Genomic DNA, 23,035 nt, shown 5'->3' with positions numbered 1-23,035 from the left:
AAATAACCAAATAAAAAAAATAAAAATAAAAAACCACCCACACGCACATTCCTCCATACATATTTCCCAAGACCTCTATGCCATAAAATGATAGCAGTTCACTGAGCTTGCTAAGAGCGTTGCTCAGATTAACACCAAAAATATTAAGAGTGCTTTAGAAACCATATAAATATATGAAAGGGCATGTTTGAAGCATGGTTCTGAAGCAGATAGATAACAATGACTGCCTGCAGATGAGGATGACTAATGAGTCCTCACTCTTCATCACCCAATATTTGTATTTTGTGTAACAGAGTAAGCTAGTGAGAGTAATGTCGAACTTTTTTCGCACAGCCCTTATGCTTGATTGTTATGAAATTATCCCTCTAGCATTAGGGAGGAGAGTTGGGTGTGACCAAGTACAGTGGCATAGTTGTTTCTCTACCGATATTGGTTTTTTGGACAGAGGAAGGAGAAGGACTGCTGGATCATCTTAGTATGCTTTGGTTGCCACTATTTGGTTCATTTGATTGGAAAGGAACACAAGGATCTTTAGGATATTTTTCTCCATCTCCAGATGCTTTGTAATAGGAAAGTCTTGCTTTACCTTTGACTCACATTTCCACAAATAGAGAGGTTTGATTCACTGATTTCAATTTTTTTGTCACAATTTTTTTCCCTTTTCTTTTGAACTTTTCGTCCACCCTTCGTACTTTTTCTTCCTCTGTTATTAATATTCTTCTTTCCTTAAAAAACAACTACAACAAAGGGGTTATCATGACAACTCTCACAAAGGTGTGCAGCAGTTTCAATTAATGATTTCAGAAATCCCACAAAACGGACATGAAGTAATGAATAAATTGGTTATGAGCCCACACATTGTGGTCTGCCCCTTCCTTGGAACCCATATATGCAGGAGCTTTGTGCAACGGGCAGTCCTTTTCAAGTCTTGCTTGGGTACCCTCATTAAAAGAAAATAATTAAAGAACAAATAAAGAAAGAAATAGAGGCCTAGAAAAAAGAAATAAAAAAGGAAGAAATGGAGAGCGAGCTGGCAAACCACAATTACCATCTCCTAACATAGTAGCAGTAGTTATGGGAGCGGATCAGCAAAAGTGCAAAACTACTTTCTGTTTCCATGTAAGAAAATGAATTCCATATTCCTTTGGAAATATTAGTAATAGTTGCAATTAACAATAGACCCGTAGAAGAGTTTGCCTATCCCAACTCCAGAAGGTGTCAAAAGCGCACCATGTTGAAAACTGACATGCAAAACATTCGCCTTCTGTTCATTTTTCTTTCTGCTTTTTCAAAATTCAAATAGGATTTCCCCACTTAATGAAATAACCATTTGTTGAACGTTTGCCCCATAAAGAAAAACAATAACAAAAAGTATAAGCTGATCAACAAAAGAAGGGCAAATAATAGATTAGTTTTAATAGATTAGTTACAATTAGTTATATAAGAAATTATGTTGTTACTATAACACAAATAATAATGTGAAACATTTTATGAGCTCATAATAAGAAATAGACAAGGAATAACTATTTCCAAATTTTGTCATACTATCTGTTTATTCCTTTTTTATTACTTCTTGAATGAAATAATTAGGAATAACTATTCCCATGATTCCTATAATTTAAACTATATTCTATCTTATTCAATGAATAGTTATTCTGCTGAACCAAACAAGCTGTTAGTAGTTCAACTAGCAATGAACCCTTAAAAGATTCCATCTATCTCAACTCCAGTAAGGCGTAAGAGGTGTGCTGTATTGAAATATGACAAATAAACATCCTCCTCACATTCACTTTTTTGAACATTTACCTCATAAACAAAAACCCAACAACAAATGCATGGAACCAGAATATAATGTGCAGTTAGTAGTTACCTTCACAGCTCCAGTCTTATCAACTTCCACACCCACAGCTTCCAAATTCAACCTCTTGGTGTTAGGAGCTCGACCTGTTACCATAAAAAGCAGCTGTTTCTATTCAAGGAAAAAACAGAGGGGTGGGGGTGGTTGTGGGGATGGGGTGGGAATCTCAAGCTTTAACAAACTCTTAATGAATTCCAACTTTAACTTAAATTTATTTGAAACTTTATCTCATTTGAGAAGCTAATATAGTGCCAAGAAGGCTCATTTGAACCCTCAGACGAGTACATCTAGATAAAAAGTCTTGACTACACTGAAACAAATTATTAGAAAGTCCATTATTTCCCAACAATCTAAAGGCAATACCTGCAATTAAAAACAGAGGTTCTCAATTTTGAAACTTAGATTGATAGCACCCTTTTAAAAGCATCTTGCAGAAAAGGAATTGCAAACCAGGACTTAAGTCCCACCATGTAGGGTTGGTTAAATGAATCCTTTTCCGCAAATTTACATAAGATAAGTAAATTAAACCTGCTTTAATTATAACATCCTTTTCAATTTTTCCTTCTGCTTGCATAATAGATCCACAATAACAAAATCTACTAGTGCTATTAGTTTCTCGAATTATCAAGTTTAATCTCATCTCCAATTTCCTCCTTACATGGTTGAAATTGAATTTCATATATCTACTTCTCCTAAATCCTTTAGACACTAAAGTTGTTCTCCATAGTTCTAACTTAGATTCTACTTCACCCCTACTTTCATCAATCAAACAATATCATCTGCAAGCAACATACACCACGGGTTCTTGTTTTGGATATTCCTAGTGAGTTCATCAATCACTGAAACAAAAAGATAAAGGCACAAAGTAGAACCTTGACGTACACCTATTATGATTGGGAATTCTTTAGACTCTCCTACAATCTTAACGCCAGTCTCTACTCTATTAGACAATAACTTTCATGGCATCAGTATATCTATAGCCTACTCCCTTCTTTTCTAAAACCAACCAAAGAACTTCCCTAGTTATTCCATCATAGGCTTTCTCTAGCTCAATAAAAACCATATGGCAAGTCCCTCTTCTTTTTCCTAAACTTTTCTGCTAACCTTCTTAAAAGATAAATAGAGTTTGTTGTTGATCTCCTAGGCATAAAACCAAATTGATTCTTTGAGACCCTCATTTCTAATCTTATTCTTTGTTCAATTACTCTTTCCCACAGTTCCATCATATGTTTGATTCTGTGATAGTTATTACAATTTTGGATATCACTTTTATTTTTGTATATAGGTACTAACGTGCTTTTCCTCCATTGCTTCAGCATTTTCTTGGTTTTTATAGTAGTGTTGAATAAATTAGCCAACCATGTACTTCCATTATCCCCTAAGCATTTCCAAACTTCAATTGGGATGTTACTGAGATCTATAGCTTTCCCACTTTTCATCTATTTTAAAGGCATATTAACTTCAATGACTCTAGTTTGTGAATAAACCTCATATTTTTAGTTTTTTCGTCATTTTTCACTTCTAAGTTCAAGCTTTTGATTTGGTTTTCATTAAACATTTTATTAAAGTATCTTCATCACCTCTCTTTTATTTCTTCTTCTTTAACCATGACATTATCATTTTCATCCTCTATATATTTATTAAATTACCTAAATCTTTACACCTTTTTTCTCTAGGTCTAGCTAATTTATATATGTCTCTTTCCCCTTCTTTTGTATCTATCCTAGCATATAAATTATCATAAGCTCTATGTTTAGCTTCAATAATGGCCTTTTTTGCATCTTTTCTAGCCTCTTTATATATTTCAAGATTTTCTATGTTTTTACAACATTACCATGTTTTATAACAAATTCCTATTGACTTTTCGACTTTTCAGACACCTTGATCCCACCACCAACTTTCTTTATTGCTCAAGAATCTTCCTTTAAATTCAACTAAAATCTCTTTTGCTATCTTTTTAGAGCTATCCATCTTATTCCACAAAATGTCCGCAACTACCTTATCCCCCATTGTTCAATCAGCCTCTTTGATCATTTTATCTTTTGCAACAAGTTATTAGTATTTATTTTACAAAGCACAACCAACCCAGTGAAATCCTTAATTTTAAGGGAGCCTTGGCCTTCCAAATAATGTGATAGTGTGAAAAAGAAGAATTACAATAAATTAATAATTCATAAAAAAAATTTGCAAGAGTACACTCTCAACTAATCCAAAGGCCAAGAACGAGCATCCCTCCTTGAGGAAAGGTTACTCACTATTCAATAAATATAACAAAGAAGACAACTTCACTATCTCCCTATCGTTAAGAGGTCTCCTAAAATGGAGATTCTAGGAAACCAAAGGGCTAGTTAGATCACCGAAAAAGAAAGATATGGCTCTATTTTTCTCAGAGCTCGGTCTAAAGAGACGAAGAAAAGAAGTGGAAAAGGATGCGTTTCCCAGCCAACTGTCTTTCTAGAAACGAATATGAGAACCCCTCCCCATCTCGTGTTTAAAAAAAGATAAATATGAGAAATGGACCTCCATGAACTCCCAAGAAAATATCTTAAATTAACATTGGTATCCCACCCATTCTCATCCAACCCAAACTTGCTTCTTATTACTTTATGGCAAATGGACGATTCTTCTAAAGAGAAGCTTTATAGCCATTTAGATGAAAGATCTATGTGTTTAGACCTATAGACCTCTCCCTAGCTTACTAAGCAATCTCAGTGACCCCCCAACAATGGACCACAAAAAGTCTCTCATAATTCTTCCAAGCTTGCTAGCAATATCCATTGGAATCTTAAAAACAAATAGTAAATATAATAAAATGGTAGAAAGACAAACTTGAATCCAGGTTATTCTTCCCGCAAAGGAGAAAGGAGGCCCCATCCAGACAATCTCTTTGTCACCCTCACCACAACCGGATTTCGAAAATTCGCAACTCTAGAATCGCTCCACAGAAAAAAAAAAAAAAAAAAAAAAAAAAAAAAAACACGAAGTCGATGGCCAACCCAGAATGCCACACCCCAATTCAATAGTTCACTCCCTAACACACTTCACGTGCACATTCAAAGCAGCTAATCCACTTTTCCCTATGCCAATTTAAGACCCAAAACCCTCTTGAAAATTTGGAGAACACAAAAAATTTTCCTAAAACAAGGGCTATGATTATCAAGAAAAAAAAGGATATCAACAGCAAATAGGAGACAAGAAACCACCACTCTTTCTCCCTACTTCTAAACCTCTAACCGACCTCCTCTCCACAACCCTATCCACCAACTTACCCAACACATCAGCTACAAGGACGAATGAAAGGAGGGATAATAGATCACCTTGGTCTAATGGCCCTCGAAGTGCTAAACCAAGATTTTGGCTCACCATTCACAATTAGGGACAACCACACATTAGACAAGCAACCCATAACCCAACAATGCAAACACTCACCAAAAAATCCTCTCTCACAAGGACTTTATCCAAGAAGCTCCAACTCACTCAATCGTAGGCTTTCTTGAAATCTAATTTAAAAACGAACTCCTTTTTGTTTCCTTTGAATAACCTCCACACCTCATTGACCGCTAGAATAGCATCCACTATCTGCCTCCACTTCCCCCCCCCCCCCCCCCCCCCCAAAAAAAAAAAAAAAACCAACAAATTCACTTTGGGCACTAGAAATGGTATCAAGAAGCAACACACTCAAAACTAGTAGCTAAAGCTTTAGTGACAATCTTGTACACACTAAAGAGACAAGACTACTAGGTCTAAATCCTCAACCTTGATAGATATGGATTTTTAAGCATCAAGGTCATAAAAGAGGAATCAATGCCTTTGCTCAAAATCCCATTACTGGAGAATTCAGTAAAAACTTTCAGCAAATCATCCTTAACAGCCTGGCAAAATCTTTGAAAAAAGCAATATTAAAATCATCCGGGCTACAAGCCCTATCCCTTTCCATCCTAACCCCCCCCCCCCCCACCCACTTCCTCCTCATCAAACAGTCTCTTTAATGAACTCTTATGAACAACCATTATAGGATTCCAAGATAACCTCTCTAACATCGGTCTACAATGCTCCTCCTCCTAATCAAGGTCTTAAATTTCGATTTCAACTCAAATTTCGAAGCTCCAAAAGTACGGAAATTTCGATTTCGATTTGAAAAAATAACAGAAACTAGTAGTAAAGCATGGAATTCTTTGTGAATCTTTAGAAATGGTTAACAAACATAAAAATATAAGTTTTAAGACTAATATATTACAAATTAAATACATCTATGTTTTGTATGAGGTGGAAAAGTTGTAAAATAGTATGTGTATCAAACATGTTTGTAAGATAATGCACATTAAACATATTCAGTATATGCAAATGAAATTCATAAATCATTTAAATATTATTTATTATACAAATATTGATAATTTAGACAAGAATTATTAAATAAAATAATACTATAAGTTTATTTTTTCATATAATCTCAAAAGCACTTGTGATAACCTTTTGTTTCAATATAATAAATAAAATAAATTAAAAGAAAATTTTCACTTCATTCTCGAGGTTTCGATAAATTTCGACAAATTTCACTAAAATTTCAAGGTTTCGATAAATTCCGGATGATCTGTTGAGATTTCGATGGAAATTATGCAAGACGGAAATCAACTGCCATTTTGATTTCGAGGGTGACGGAAATTGGAAATTTTGACAATTTCATGGAAATTTAAGACCATGCTCCTAATACAAATTTTGAAAGAAGTTAGTAATTACAATAGCAAACTGACCTTGGTCATTGGCGACTCTCTCACCCCCCAACATCTAACTTCTTAATCAAATTTTTACGCCTCTTACCATTAGCTAGCCTGTGAAAGAAAGAAGAAATACAATCACTATCTTTAACCCATTTGAACTCGGTCTTTTGGCTCCAACTCCTTAATTCTTGGAAGATCACCTCTTCCAACTCTTTCTTCAAGGATACTCCTCTAATATCCTCGCTATCTAAGAGGTTATTCTCCTCCTCCCTATCCAAGCTGACTATTCTGTAAGTCTAGATTTTCTAATTCTAACATCCCCAAACACCTCCTTATTCCAAACTTTTAGCTACTCCTTCAAAGATTTCAATTTTTTCATGAAACTAAAACCTTCCAACCCTTTCTATTTCTCTCCCCAAGACTCCCTAACCAAAGGCTTGAAAGTCACATAGTCTAGCCACACTTTCTCAAATCTAAAGGGTGTAGGGCCCCACACCACCTTACTAGATCCCAACAAAATGGAAAAATGGTCAGATGTGGTTCTAGGGAGAGGGACCTGAGATAACATTACAATCCTTTACATGATAAATGATCCCCACTCCTAGTTAAGAAAAAATCTATTTGGCTTTTATTTTGTCCACTTTTAAAGGTTATTAAGTCTTCTTCTCTTCTCTTAAACCACATTCATTATAACCAAATCTTAAGATATTGAAAAATCTAAAATCATATCACTAGGCACATAATTATCTCCATATCCATGGCCTTCATGTATCCTCTCATAACCTTTATTATCCTTTCCAATGTGTCCGTTAAAATCAGCTCCAATGAATGACTTTTCAATCCCTGACATCCCTCCTATGATACTATCCACATCTTCCCAAAATTGTCTTTAAAGGTTTTCTGCTAAGCCTTGTTAGGGACCATACTAATGACATTTATTATCTCTAGCACAAAGCTATCTCGATTTTTATGATCCTATCCCCTATTTTTTAACATCCACATTATCTTTTAGGTCATCATCTACAATGAATCCCAATCCAATTTTATGTTTTTCTTTTCCAATGTACTAAAGATTAAATCCTGATTCTTCAATTTCCCTAACTTTCTCCCCTACCCACTCAGTCTTTTGAAAGAAAATAACATTAATGTCTTCTGATCATAGTGTCCACTATCTTCATGCTTTTGCATGTAAGTATTCCTATATTCCAACTGCTAATCTAATCCTAGTTTCGTGTACTAACTTCTTAACCCTCTCTTATCTAGGACGATCCAGCTTATCCCACAATTTGTCCATTGTTCGCTACACCCACGTGGTATAAGTGCAATGTGTCACTCGTAGGTTTGGGTGCTCCAACTTGAAATCACAAATGAGTTTTGAGTTGTTCATGAAAATAAAATGTTGTTAAAATGCATAAGTTTGACTACAAATCATAATATTCTTGAAATTAAAATGTTTGATTTGAAAGTTGTTATGAGTTTCAATATAATCTATGCATGTTATCTTTCTAAAAGTTAGTAAGTGGTTAATGCAAAACTGTTTTCAAAATCAAAGCATGAAAACTGAATTTCGACAAACCCCCATATCTAATCTACTGTCGGATATTGATTCTGCCAGTATAAGTTTCATATTTCTTCTTCTGACCCTGCCAGTATCAGTTCAGATTAGCTGCAATATTTTAGATTTCCAAAAAAAAAAAAACAAAAAACCTTTTTGCTGCAAGCAATTGATGAATTTCTGGGAATGGCAGAGAAGGTTGACTTAAGAGTGAAAACCACACTTCTAAGCACTTGGTAAGGCTACATGCACCCTTGTATGTGCTTATACCCCATCGAGAATTAATTAAATGTTTCTTATTTATTTTGTATCTTGGAAATTTGTACTAGGTTTATGCCTTTGTGAGCTCTTCTAATTTCTTCTCCACTCTCTCCCTAACTCTCTCTCTTTTCTTCATTTTTTCACGTATAGCTGCTAGGAGTAGCAACGGCCTGCAAAGCCTGACCTAAAGGACTCACAAGCTTACAACCCATTCTAAAAACAAAAACTATGGGTCCTGCCTATCAGTCTCATCCTCAGTGGATCAAAAGCATGGTTATCAAAAACCCGATGCAGACTTGCCTAATTGATCCAGCTCATATGAAGAATCCTACTGATCCTAATTGTGCAACATAATGTGGTTTTTTTCTGTTTGGGATTTTAAACAAAAAGCCCCAATCTATATTTTTATTGGCCCAAACACTTTACTTTTGCAATAGACACAAAGTTTCGATAGTTGGTCAAAACACATCAAAATAGCATCTCCTGGGATTTGTTCTTTCCAATTCAAGAGAGCAGCTGATATCTCCTGAAAGCCCTCTTCCTTCAAAACTGAAAACTCTGAGATTTAGAGAGTTCTTAACTGGATGACCTCAAGTTGTCAGTCAGCAAGCTGGTACTGTTCCCTCTTCCAGCAGCAGCAAAGACCAACAGAGAGCTTTGAGATCAACAAAGAGCTTCAACAACCATGTACAGTCAAACTTGAGCTTAGGCTTGTAGCAGATATGCATTATCTTTGGATTTTTTGAATTTCTTCCTATTTTCTTCTACGATTGACAAGCCAGAGACCCATTTTTTGCCCCAAAGCAGGCAGTAGAAAGCTTTCTTTTTCTTCCTCTTTTCTTTTCAACTAACAAAAAGTTCTTCAACAAAACGCTTTTCTTTTTCTTGTTTTCTTCCTCTTCCTCTTTTTCCTTCTTCATCTTCTTCTTTTTCTTATGGTCAGATGGCAGAGCCACAGGAGCTGAGAAGTTCGCAGCAGCACATTGAATTAAAGTTAGCAATTTCTTCTTCCTTTTTTCTCCATTCTTTTTGCTTTTCTTTTCAATTATGATTATTGAAAAAATAAGCTAGCAACAGTCTGCCCTCCGCAGTTCACTTTGCAATTCAGAGTATTCAGATTTCCTTTAGGTTCAAAATTGTTGAACCAAATACCTGCTAGCTAGCAGGCTAGCTACATTCTTGAAATTTGTTTTAATTTCTTATACTACCAAATTTTCAGGCTTATTTATTGTAAAATGCCAAATAAATACATTTTTAATTTATTAATTGTAAGTAGAATTTTACAATCCTCAGTCTGATTGTACGATCCAATCCTGTGGACCAACCCAGGCCAACGATCCTATGTAGGATCTCAATTCTAACAATCTTGATCTAAAGTCACAGACCCTCCTTCAGGACCTACTTCTCTTTGGCATAATGCATAATTCTTTTCATCTCAGTTATAAGGTATGAGCAAAATACCTCTATGAGAGTTAAATCTTCCCTTGAGCTCCTGAAAATCCAATCACATTTTTAGCAATATGAGATCAGAAAAGGGGATAAAGAAGAGATATTATCAATAATACCAATGGGTAACACTGGCCATAGTTCCTCAGCCAGAACAATTACTTTAGCTGGGAAGTCCTTATAAGATCAATATAATTCTGCCTAGAATTAGGAAACTTGGCAAACACTCATGACCCCGTATGTGTCCCTGTTGTTTGCCAATGCACACCCCCTCTCATCAGGAGACTGCCCTCCACCAAATACTAAGAATTTGGCATGCCTATTCGTGGATGCGCTAAAGAGTACTTATCTTCATGATCTCAAATTTCATCCAGGACCAAGCTGTTCACCTTTACAAAGATATTTTCTATGTCCTTTTCCAGTTCAAGAGGTAACGATCCTTCTAAGTGCCAGAAACATCATCAAGCTAACCACCATCTGTAACAGTGTCCCCCTCCAAACAACCAACTATATTTTGTTCAGCCAGCTTTGAAGCTATACCCATGTTCTTATCAATCTTCTGCTTTCTATACATCATCACTTTTCTCTGACAAGGCCAAATCAGTGTGGAGATTGAAGCCCAAAGAATTCTCCTCATCCCTTTTTCAAAATTGTACCTCATTCGCCATATCCTCTACATCCTTGTCTGGGACCTTCACCAGCAACTGGTGCTGTCTCATAAGAGGATCAAAGAATGACCATCTTATGCCATAATGGTTAATAGGCCAACTAGAAGCTCCAGTAAAAACTTCGTTCCCTCCAATAGTTTCTACAACACAGTCCCTATTTCCCTGAGATTCATTGTCAGCCACCCCTTCTATTGTCCCCCCATCACTGCCTTCTATCCACTTGTCTTGAGTTGTTGGATTGAAATGTCATTAAGAGATCCCAGGTCCCTTTGTTGCCATTGAATCTCTGTAGCTGGTACATCAGCGATGACACTCTTGCCCAACATTTCTAAAGGATTATGGCCTGAATAGGGTTGAGGTTCTGGGCCTTACGCTCCAGCCCATAAAGCCAACTATTTTAATTGGGAAAGCAGGCTGTGCTAAAATTCCATCCCGCCCAGACCTTGTAATAAAGTTATATCAATTATTGCACCTTAATGCAACATAAGTGTTAGTCATGCATTTTATAATATTTTAGTTCTAAATCCTGCATTATCATGTTTATTAACAGCTTCAAAAGTTTCATTAAAAAAAATTCAATTTTTACTTTTGATTTCCATTGAAATTTTCATTTGTACTTGGAGAGAGCTAGCAAATTTGCAGTGTTCAATTAATTACAATGGTAAGTGCTTAAAAGGGGTTCACTAATCTAGTTTTTGCTACGTCTTCTTCTCCATTTTTTTTTCCATTTGTTTTTTTTTTCAAGGACATCTTGGCCTCTCTCAGTTTGCAATTCCTTCTTCACTCTTAATGCATTTCTCTTGCTATCAGAAAAAAAGTGCAGTAAGACAGACAGATAACATTCAAATAAAATGAAATTAATATTCCTTTCATCTTCCCTAGTGATCATCAATAGCACCAATCATTTGTTAGAACAGACTACTTTAAGATTCTTATACTAGAAAGGAGCAAGGACTACCAGTGGCAAAGAGAACAACATCCGCCTCCAATTCTTCACCGTGGTCTGTGAGAACTTTTATGCCATCTTCCACTTTAATCAACTAAAAGCAATTTTTAAAAAGAATTACTTGAATGCAGTCAAATGTATGTGAAATAATAAAATTAAAATAAAAAAACATGTCCAAATAGAGAACAAAAATAAGAAGCCAGTAACAGGAATGTACATAATAATCAGCAGTGCATGCAAGTTAACACAGTTCTAGAGAGCTGCAGATGTAGGTATACCTCTTTCAAAGTCGTCCTAGGGTGCAATAAAATTCCCCTGCCTTCAAGATTTCGTGCAACCGCAGCTCTCATTTCATCATCAAAACCTCTACAATAGAATTCCATATATAATGAGATAAGCAACACTGCAGCATTCAAAAATAGAAAGTAAAAATAATTGAGAAGTCTTTAAGGCAGTTCCTTTCAATCAACAAGGGGAAGTTATTGTTTGATGATTGCTCACCCACTATACTGTTTGTTTTACAAAGCTAAACACTGGGTAAGTTTACATCGCAAAAGAAACAATCTGTTTATGAATGGCTCAGCTCTTGGCATTTATGTTTTATTTTTTTATAGCAAAACAAGAGTTTTATTAATAGATTAGGAATGTACAACCAGGAGAATAAGACATCTACTCAGCAAAGTCTGGGAAAATCTTGACGAAAAACAGAGAAAAGGCAGAAATTCAAAAAGAACAAATAAAAACCAGCGCAATCTAACAATCCAACAAATAACACCAATCTCACTGAATATCTGAAAAGCTCAACCCCTTAAAATTCCCATGATTCAGACACCAAAGAGAAGCCAAATAATGAATCTTCTCCCAAACCAACAAATAAAACAACTTGAAAAAATGGACACATTGCAGTCCACCCACAGCCTCCAAAATACTGCAAAGAAAGCACATTTCCAGAGTGCTGGCTTTTCTTTTGTCATGCCAAAATCAATAAAAGAAACTGCCAAAAAGTCCTTCTCTTCCTCTGAACAAATCCAACATGGCCGAAAAAACCAAGTAACTTATTCAAAAACCAAGCAAAATCACAATATATAAAAAGATTTGACGCAAATTCTGAACAGTTAAAACTAAGTACACAAAGATCCTGTGAGAGCACCTTCGAAGGTTTCCTGACACCCAAAAAGTCATTGGAATTAATTCTATCAAGTGCAACCAAACAGATAAAAGCCTTGATTTTGTAGGGGACTTTGGCCTTCCATACGGATTTATAGAGAGGAAAAGAAGAATTAGAGGTAATTCACTAAAAGATATGCAAGAATAGACCCCCAAATGATCCAAAGACCAAAATTGACTATCCTCCTCCAAAGAAACCTGACAGATGCTCAAAAGGACCAGCAAAGAAGATTACGAACTTCCTATCATTCAACGACCTGCAAAAGTGAAAATCCCAAGAAGGTAAAGGACCACTTGGATCAACAGCAAAAGAGGAAATGGAGCCATCCTGCCCTGAGCTAGAGCAAAAGAGACGAGGAAAAGAGGTGGACAAAACTACATTCCCCAACCTAAGATCTTCCCAAAAAAGTGAGTATTACAACCCCTACCCAACAGGAATTTAGTATGGGGAATGAAAAGGGGACAAATATGAGAGTTTTCCAGGAACTCTCCAAAGAACATCTAGATCCCAAATTAGTATCCCACCCATTCTAGTCGAATCCATAAATTTTACAACTCTATGCCATAGGGAAAAACTCTCTAATGGAAAGCGCCGAAGCCAAAAAGCCAGGAGAGCTATGTTTTCAGACCCCAAATTCCCAAGACCCAAATTACCCTCCTATTTAGATTGGCACACCACTTCCCATCTCACCAAATGATCCCTAAAGCCCCTATACCCCCAACCACAAGAAATCCTTCATTATTTTATCAATCTTTCCAGAAGCCCCCACAATAAATCTCAAAAATAGAAAGAAAGTATAACAAGATACTAGACAGATAAACCTAAATGAGAGTAATTCAACCTCCAAGATAATTAAAAAAGAAAAAACCACCTTTCCACCCATATAAGAGCTTTGAAACCCTCCCCAGCCTCGAAAACCTAAGGGTTCCTCTGCAAAGGTTCGTCCACATAGGGTGAGTCAAGGCCTAAGATCAGGCCAAAAGGCATAGTCGATGGACAACAGAAGAATATTCCTATGCTACTAACAATTTAGGATTATCCACCAAGGAACCAAGTAGGATAGTGGCTAATTCAAAACACTACAAGCCACCTCTGAAGAAAACTCCCTTATACTCGAGGTCTTAAATTTAGATTTTGACTCATATTTTAAAGCTCCAAAGGTACAAAAATTTCGATGGAAATTTCAATTTCGATGTCAATTTCGATTTCAATTTGAAAAAATAATGGAAATTTGTACTGAAGCATAGAATTATTTTATGGAACTTTAGAAATATTTAATAGACATAATAATATAAGTCTTAGGACTAATATGTTACAAGTTAAATACATCTATGTTGTATATGAGATGAAAAGTTGTAATATAATATGTGTCGAAGATATTTATAAAATAATGTGCATTAATCATATTCTCAGTTAATACAAATGAAATTCATAAATCATTTAAATATTATTTATTATGCAAAAAATGATAATTTAGACTTGAATGATTAGATAAAATGTTGTTGTAAGTATATTTTTTCATATAATTTCAAAAGCCCTCGTAATAATGGAAAAGAAAACTGAATATTCCACTAACAAATGAAAAATATCACATTCCCTTTAAATAGATGATAATTCTCATCTAATTACTAGGGATATTTACAACCTACTGAAAATAGAATATCCTATCTACAATGGAAAGCACTAAAATAGGAAAGACTATCTACAAAATCAGGTAACAGGCTACCCAAATCCCCTAGGATTGTGGAACCAAAAATAGCTAACAAATCAACTGATTTGTTAGCTGTAAATCTCCTAAAGATCAGCCTCTAATAAAGGCTGACAGATATCTAATAATTCTACAAAAATAAAACAAATTAAGAGAGGAATTTCACTTCGCTCCTGAACCTCTCATTTGAATTCCAAGAAAATTTCATTTTATAGTTAAAATTTCAACAATTTTCTCTAAAATTTCGTGATTTTCATAAATTTCGAATGATTTGTTGAAATTTCAACAGAAATTATGTACAACAGAAATCAACAGCCATTTTGATTTTGAGGGTGATGTAAATTGAAAACTTTGACAAAAATTTTGACACTTTCGTGGAAATTTAAGACCATGCTTATACTCTCATCAAGCACAGTAACACCCGCAATACCAGTCTTTCTCATATTAAGCTTAAGACCGAAAAATTTCTAAAAATTATGGAGAAGACCCAAAATATTCAAAGAAGAAGGTCTAAGGTTATGGTCCTCTTAAAAGAAGATGGTGTCATCGGCAAACTAAAGGTGTGAAACCATCACCCCCTCCCTCCCCATTTCCAACCCGTGCACTAAACCTCTATCCACAGCCCTATCCACGACCCTATCAACCAACCTACTAAAACAAGGGCCACTAAAAGAAATAAAAACGAGAAGAGAGGGTAACCTTGCTTAATCCCCCTTATATCCTTAAGCCAAGATTTAGGCACACCATTCACTAAAACAAAGTAGCTCACATTATACAAGCAACCTCATATCCGTCAACGCCATCTCTCTCCAAACCCTTTTCTCCTCAAAATCTCATCCAGGAAATTCCAACTCACTCTATCATAAGATTTCTCAAAATCCAACTTAAAACAATCCTCTTCTTCTTCCTTGTACGAATATCCTCAACAACCTCATTGGCAACCGAAATGGCATCCACAATTTGTGAACTCCCCACAAATGCAATATGAGCCATCGAAACCTGCTAACTAACACTTAAGTGATGATTTTTTTTTTTCTTTTATCAGTAAAGAGAAATTTATGTGAGCAGGGCATCAAGGGGATGCCATCCTATGGCACAAAGCATCAACCACTCTGCAGAGTGTGGCAAGCATCAAGGATTACATTAAGATCATTAAGAATTTGCTCACTATGGTAGCTAGAAACAACAGCAACCCATTGCTCTTTGCAAATCTAAAGTGGAGTAGCTTATCTTTGAAGGTTCTCTTATTTCTTTCTTTCCAAGCACGCCAATCTAGCCTATCCAACACAACTAAATTACTAGCTTTTCCAAATCTTCAATTTCCAAAAACCTCCCTACTCCACTCTTCCAACTTCTCTATAAAACTCTTCAATATCTTCACAAATCTAAAGCCTTCCTAACCCTTCTCCACATCCTCATTGCAAGAATTCCCCACTAGAGGCTAGAAGGGATCATGGTCCATCCACATATTTTCAAACCTGAAGGGAGTGGGACCCCAAGAAACCTTCCTCCCTTCCTCGAATCCATCATGATAGTAAGTGATCAGAAGTAGACCTAGGTAAACCAATACAAGAGAGATTAGGGAACTCATCCTCCCATTCAATGCAAAAATAAGAATTATAAAGCCTACTTGCCATTACCCTAGCTCCTCCCACCAACCATGCAAAATTAGCATTATCTAGAGGAAGATCTCTCAATAGACACTCACTAATAAACAAATCAAAATTATGCATAGTAGCAATAACCCTACCTCCCCCTACTACTCCCAAGTAAACCTCACAAGCCACAACATTGAAATCACCTCCCACAATCCAATTAAAAGCGCAAAAGCCAAAAACATAACAAAGCTCACCCCAAAAAGAACTCCTAAAGGCTAGTCTAGAAGGACCATACATCGGTGACACCGACCACTCACCTTGGCCTTTCACTTCTACAAAGACAGAGAGAGAGAGAGAAAAAAATCCCTTCTGAACTATTGTTATAAGATCTAAGTTCACAACACACAAACTTGACACTGAACGGCACCAAATGACACACTTGGTTAAGTCGATGTCACACTTGTTAAATGCTACAAGGGTATAGCAATTAAAACAACATTTACTGGGCAACAATATTTATAGGAGCAACACCTCCCAACGTTTCTCTAATTCAAAGACAAGGAATATATACTAACATATGCAGGAACACACACAACTCATCAATCCCCATGTGCCCTATGCAACCCACATGTTAAATTGATACACAATTGACACCCCCAACTGCCTAGGATCTGCAGTTGGTAACCCCAATTGTAGGTTATACTGGACATAACCAGCAATTACCAACAAGTCTAAAACAAGTTATGCTTATAAGTAAATGGCTAAAAACATGCCCACATGTCAATCCATGAATTCACCCACTAGCCAAGCCTGTCTGCCAGCCATACAAGGATAAACTACCAAGTAAGTGTCTTGTGTGGTCAACATGTCAACACTAAAAGCCATTGACATTGACACCATTTACTCCCATGAGTCAACACTTGCAACAAGTATGGTTTGCCCTTTAACCATTAGTTGTTCTATGTCCCAACCACAGCAAATGTAAATGAGACACTTGACACAAATTAACCATCCAACCATGTTAACCAAAACCAACCACCATAAGAAACCTTGTCAAGGACCATGGCCTCAACCATGTCCATCCTTGACCATGCCAAGTAGGCAATTTCACTTCTATGTGCTCCCCCTTTAGCAACATAGTTTAACCAACAAACAAGTATCAAGACAACCCATTACAAGTCATCTTAAGCTGCTGCCTGGCACATGGTTTTCCCACGCCATGTGCTTTGGCAATGTCAAGCCACTAAAGGGTTTGGCAAACCACCCCCACCAAAAGAAGCCAATGTCCTTGTTAGGAGGCTGTCATTATAATCCCTAATTTGTTTCTCAAACTACCATAAAAGTTATATTCTGTTCCCAAGTAGCTTCTACTTCTGATAAACCTTTCCAATTTAACACATAATGGGTTTTTTTATTCTTCTTACTCTGTCCCTTGGTTCTGTGATCAACAATTCTGTCAATATACCTGTCAAACTGTTTTCCTCACTGGTGGAGCTCTCTTTACTTGCCTCCTATTCTCGTTTAGGAGATCTGCATGATAAGGCTTCAAGAAACTTACATAGAAGGTTGGGTGAACCTTCAATCTGTAAGCAACATTTCCCAACTTCTTTTGAATTTTAAATGGGCCATGATACTTGGGGATCAATCCCCTATGCACTGTCTTGCTACTGATCTTCCATATTTGAGGTGTCAGTTTTAAATGAACTGCGTCTCCTTCTCAAAACTAAACATCCCTTCTCTTTCTGCTTGCATATTTTTTCATCCTACGAGTGCCTTAGACAAGCTATCCCTTGCCTCTTCAAGCATCTACTATTTGCTTTGGGCTAATCAGTATGCAACAGGACATTTCCCACTGGAAAGCTATACAGGCGCCTCATGTGGAGTGAGTGGTTGAAATCCCAAATCCAACTCAAATGTACTCATCCCTGCAGAAGAAGATTTATGTAGGTTATAGCAGAACTGGGCAACATCAAGCAAATCAACCCAATATTCTGACTTGCTGTCACATAGTGTCTTAGATACTCCTCAAGCAAAGCATTCACCCTCTCAGTTTGGCCATCGATCTAAGGGTGTTTGCTGGTTGAAAACTAGAACTCAGTTCCCATCTGATTGAACAAATGTGTCCAGAATCTACCTATAAATTTGATGTCTCTGTCACTTATCCTTTGGCACCCCAAAGTGTTTAACCACATGTTTGAAAAACAAATATACAACCACCTCTGCAGGACAAGCAAGTGGTGCCAATATGAGCATTACATACTTGGAGAACCTTTCCAAAATCATAAAAATGGATTGCAGGTCCTTTATCTTTGGTAAACCCACAATGAAATCCATAGACACATTTCTCCGCGGCTTTTCTGGAATAGGAAGAGGTTTCAACAACCCAGCTTCCCTTGTTCTCTGCAGTTTGTCTTGTTGACATACAAGACATGTTTTGACATAAGCTTCAAAATCATCTTCCATTTTAAGCCAAAGATACGAGCTGGTTAATAATGCCAATGTCCTTTCCCTTGCCAAACAACCAGCCCATTGTGCATCATGCACCTCACGCAACAATTCAGTTCTGACTCAACTGGTACAAGGAATGTAGTCCCTTTGTGTATAACCAACCATCCTCCAACCAATACCAGCATACAATCCCGTCATTCACCTTCTATTGGAGTCTATTAAACTCAAAATCTATTTTACCAGCAGCCTGAACACCGTCTAAGAACCTGCATTCAAACCGCATGAGAGCTATGACATATGCTCCTGCTTCTTTTTGACTCAAAGCATTAGCTACCTGATTCAGCCTTCTTGGTTTGTGCGCCCATTCAAAGTTGAACTCATCCAAAAACTCTTGCCACTGAGCCTACTTTGATGATGATTTCTTCTGAGTTTTGAAGTGTTGGCCACATTATAAGTAAACAGAGATTACCAAGTTCCTAACAGATAATGTTCCCTAGTGTCCAAACAATGCACTACTGCAGTCATTTCTTTTTCATAAGTACAATACTGGGTCTCAGCTTCTTTTACTTTTCTACTCTCAAAGAGCACAATATTTCCCTCTCACACAAGGACTCCGACAATGGCTCTATCCGAAACATCTGTATGTACCTCGAAAAGTAGATCAAATATAAGTAACCGCAACATTGATTCTGATGACGCTACCAGCTTCATGCCATCAAAAGCATTTTAACACTCCTCTGTCGATGACTCCATGCCCATTGTTTTGCCTTTATTCAACAAATCTGTCAATGGGGCATTTTTTTTTTTAGTACTTTTAAATAAATTTTCAGTAGTAATTAGCCAAACCCATAAACAAACACATTTCAACCAACTTTGATGGTGCAAGCTAGTCAAGGATGGCCTTTATCTTCTGTTCATCCATATGCACCTACCATTTGCTAACCTAATGTCCAAAGAACATAACTTATTGATGACAAAATTCACATTTCCCCTTCAAGGCATACAACTGGTTTTCCCTCAGCTTAGTGAACACTTTTCTCAAGTGCTACACATGGTCTTCCAAAGAAGTGTTGTGAACAACTATCATCCTAATAAAACAACAAACTGATTTATAAATTCGTAGAAAACATCATTCATTAAATTATAAAAAGGTGGAGGGGCATTAGTCATACCGAATGGCATTACTATAAACTCGTAGGAGCCATATCGAGTCACACAGGTCATCTTAGACTCATCCCCCTCTGCAATACTCACTTGTGAATAGCTTAACCACAAGTCTAGTTTGTGAAGAATGATGCTTTTGCCAACCAATAGAATAGCAACTCAACGTTGGAGAGAAGATATTTGTTCTTTATCGTGACCTTGTTCAAGGCTCGATAATCTACACACATCCGCAATGAACCATCCTGCTTCTTTTAGAACAACACCGGAGCACCATGGGGAGCTTTGGAAGGTTGAACAAGTCCTACACTCAGCAACTCATCCAACTTCTTTCTCAATTCTACCAACTTCAAAGGTCTCATTATGTGAGGAGCATGTGCAGGAGGTCTAGTCCTAGGCATCAATTCTACTTGTTGAGCAGCTGCACGTTTGGGTGGAAGATATTAGGGGAGCTCTGGAGGCATGACATCAGAAAACTATCCCAAAAGTTTTGCAACCACATCGAGAACTTCCACCACCTAGTCTGGCTTGATCTCCACAAGTGCAGCCAAGAATGTGGAATCCTCCTTCCTCAATCCATCATTCAATTGCATGCTTGAGGAGACATTCATCTTCGTCTTGTCACACTTCTTGCATGGATTCTTATGCACTGCAGAAACAAAGCAAGATGCCTTCTCATCAGAAATTAGGATTCCAGCAATGTGAGGCATCAACTTCACCTTAGCATTCACAAAGAATTCCATGCCAAACATGACATCAAAATCATATAAAGACACCGTCATTAGACTGCATTTTCCTTCGCACGATGCCATTGTTAGGACAGCAATGGCCATTCCATGTATAAGCTTCGCTTCTGAATTTACAGCCTTGATCCAACTTGAATTTTGAGTGAGTTTGAGGCCAAAATTTGTCACTTCCTTCTTTACAACAAAGTTGTGCATAACCCTGAAATCCCCCATATCATCAACTTCAACACCATTGATTTTCACACGAACATACATTAGGCCTTTCTGAGAGGAGCGCTTCGAAGTAGTGATAGCATTCAACAACTGCAGTGGGTTGACATGCGAAGGCCCCTCTCATCTGAATCACCATCTTTCAAATCTGAGGCAACCAATGCATTCAACTTTTCCTGCTTAGGAAAATCATGAACACGGTGAGGACTATTGTCGATAAAACAACCAAACTTTTGGGAACTTTGGGAAGCATCCTTCCCTTTGTTATGGTTATGGTTGTCACCTTTAGACTTCTCCTATTTATCCCTCTTCTTCCCCTTATCTTCCTTGGCCTTAGCCTTATCCTTGTCTTTCTTTGTCTTGGCCTTCGAACCCTCAGTCTTAGATTGATTCTAAAATCAACCAAGCCATCTACTGCTGCAATAGTTGTAGTAGATACTTCACTCCTTGCCTACATAGTTATCTACGCCCATGGTTGTAAACCGGAAATGAAATGAAATTGAACAACTTTGTCTTCCACTAACATGTTCTTTATGTTCATCATCAAGGTACTAAATTCCTTCACATAATCCTGCAAGATTCCAGTCTACTTCAACCGTTTAAGGGCATCCCTTGCAACACAAGCAGTGTTACAAGGAAGGAATGATCTTACTATTTCGTCAAGGTCTCCCACGACTCAATTCAAAGTCTGCTCAAAACGAAGTATACCATTCAAGGTTTCCATAAGGGTCGTTATGTCACTCAACAGTGTTGATATCTTGGCTTCCGAATCAACCACGAAATCAACATGTTGTTGTTGCAATTCAACCAACTCCTTGGCTGACCGCTTACACTGCACTGCCAATGGAACTGCGTCATCAGTATGTGGAAAACCAAGAAAGTTCTTCGACCGATCCAATCGATCCCACCAACCTAAGTTCGCCATCACCGAACCAGGCTCAGATACCAATTGATGCAATGTCAAGTTTGTGCGTTGCTATCCACTTTATAAATAGAGCAAGTGTCCCACAGCATCAGAATACCATCTCCGACCCCAGAGAAAGAACTAAAGTCCAATCCTAACAACGTCCTTCGCAAATCCCTCTAATAACATCCTCCCCCCTTCTCTCGAGGAAACCTCACAGCATTAAAACCCCCTCCTACAGTCCAATTAGGAGTAGAAAAGCCAAAAACATAATAAAGCTCATCCCAAAAATAACTCTTAAGGGATGATCTAGAAGGAGCAGACACTAATGACACCCAACATTGACCCCGCCCTTTCACTTTTACAAAGACAAGGAAAGAAAGAAAAAGCCAACTAGACCATCCACTCTATAAATAGAATGAGTGTTCCACAGCACCAGAATACCACCTACCGACCCAGGGACGGAATGAAGCACAATCCTTACAATGTCCTTACCAAATCCCTTGTCAACCTCCCCCATCTACATTCTCAAGCTTAGTCTTCTAAACCAACAAAATCAAAAGAAACTTAATGAAGAATAGCTTTCCAACCCACCAAGAGATCAATCAAGAAACTCATATGAAGAAACCATTATCAAAACACCATGGACAAAGACCCTACAGCATATCTGGTTAAAATGATGAATGGAACCCTTACAGATTCTTGCATTGTGCTGCGGCCAAATGCACCAAACGTTGCAAACATAGCACTTCTCCAAAAAGCCTCCCACTCCTTAGATTTAAAAATCCCTTGAAAGATAGAGAACACACACCCTCCAAGGAAAACAAAAAAAAAAAAAAAAAAGGATCAATGCTTCAAAAGCACCAAAAACAAGTTGTTCCAAACATCCTCAGAATCATAAAAACAAAGGATAAAATATCCCTGCTATTCTAGAGATAGATCACACACACATGTTAGGTGATACAAGCTTCATTTTGTCTTGTTCTCTTACAAGATCATCAGTATTGATTATTTCATGGACTAAGTCCAAGTGGAAGCCTTGATTTGGAGGAAACCTTAGACTCCCAAATGGAGTTAAGATAAATACCATTAGGATAATGAGCAAAGAAAGAATTGTAAGAAAAGTTCCCGAAAGTGTCCAAGTCTCCAAGACCCATTTCCTCCACATTCCCCATCAAAAGACAAAGAATCAAATGCATTCAACAATAAAATAATAATCTATGTCTCCCTCAAGTTTCTAGAAAGATGAACATTCTAAGAATCAAATTCTCATGACTAAGGAAGAGCCAGCAATAGGAGAATCATGAAGAATACAAAGACCTTGGAAGATCCTTGTTAGAGAATAATTAAGAAGAACTAGGTCAAGGGATTGTTAGGTTTAGTTAGTAGGTAATTGTGTCTAGTTTAATTAGTATAAGATTATGGGTATTTGAGGTCTTGTTTGTAATTTAATGTAATTTTAAGGAGTATACGCTTAATTTCATGTGTTAAAGGCTTTCTTATAAATAGTGATTGAAAGCCATGTTGTAAGTAGGTTGATGAATTGAATTGAGAATCAAACATGTGATTCCCTCTTTTATCTCCTCTCTTCTCTTCTTCCTTCTTCCCCTTTCCTCTCTTCTATATGCCTAATGGCTGCA

General features: G+C 37.0%; 1 protein-coding gene across 2 annotated transcripts in view; it reads right to left on the bottom strand.

Annotated features, from left to right (window-relative positions):
- LOC131151783 (glutathione reductase, chloroplastic) overlaps window positions 1–23,035 on the bottom strand; it is a 108,311-nt gene that overhangs the window by 34,322 nt on the left and 50,954 nt on the right. For both annotated transcript variants that reach the window (XM_058103199.1, XM_058103201.1), the window contains exons 9-11: window positions 11,731–11,818; window positions 11,465–11,546; window positions 1,871–1,944 (exon numbers count right to left, since the gene is read on the bottom strand). In XM_058103199.1, the coding sequence (XP_057959182.1) occupies window positions 1,871–1,944; window positions 11,465–11,546; window positions 11,731–11,818 (244 nt within the window). The remainder of the gene's footprint in view (window positions 1–1,870; window positions 1,945–11,464; window positions 11,547–11,730; window positions 11,819–23,035) is intronic.

This window comes from Malania oleifera, chromosome 3 (genome assembly GCF_029873635.1).
Source record: "Malania oleifera isolate guangnan ecotype guangnan chromosome 3, ASM2987363v1, whole genome shotgun sequence".
Classification (NCBI taxonomy): Eukaryota; Viridiplantae; Streptophyta; class Magnoliopsida; order Santalales; family Ximeniaceae; genus Malania; species Malania oleifera.
This window is presented reverse-complemented; position numbering and strand designations above follow the sequence as displayed.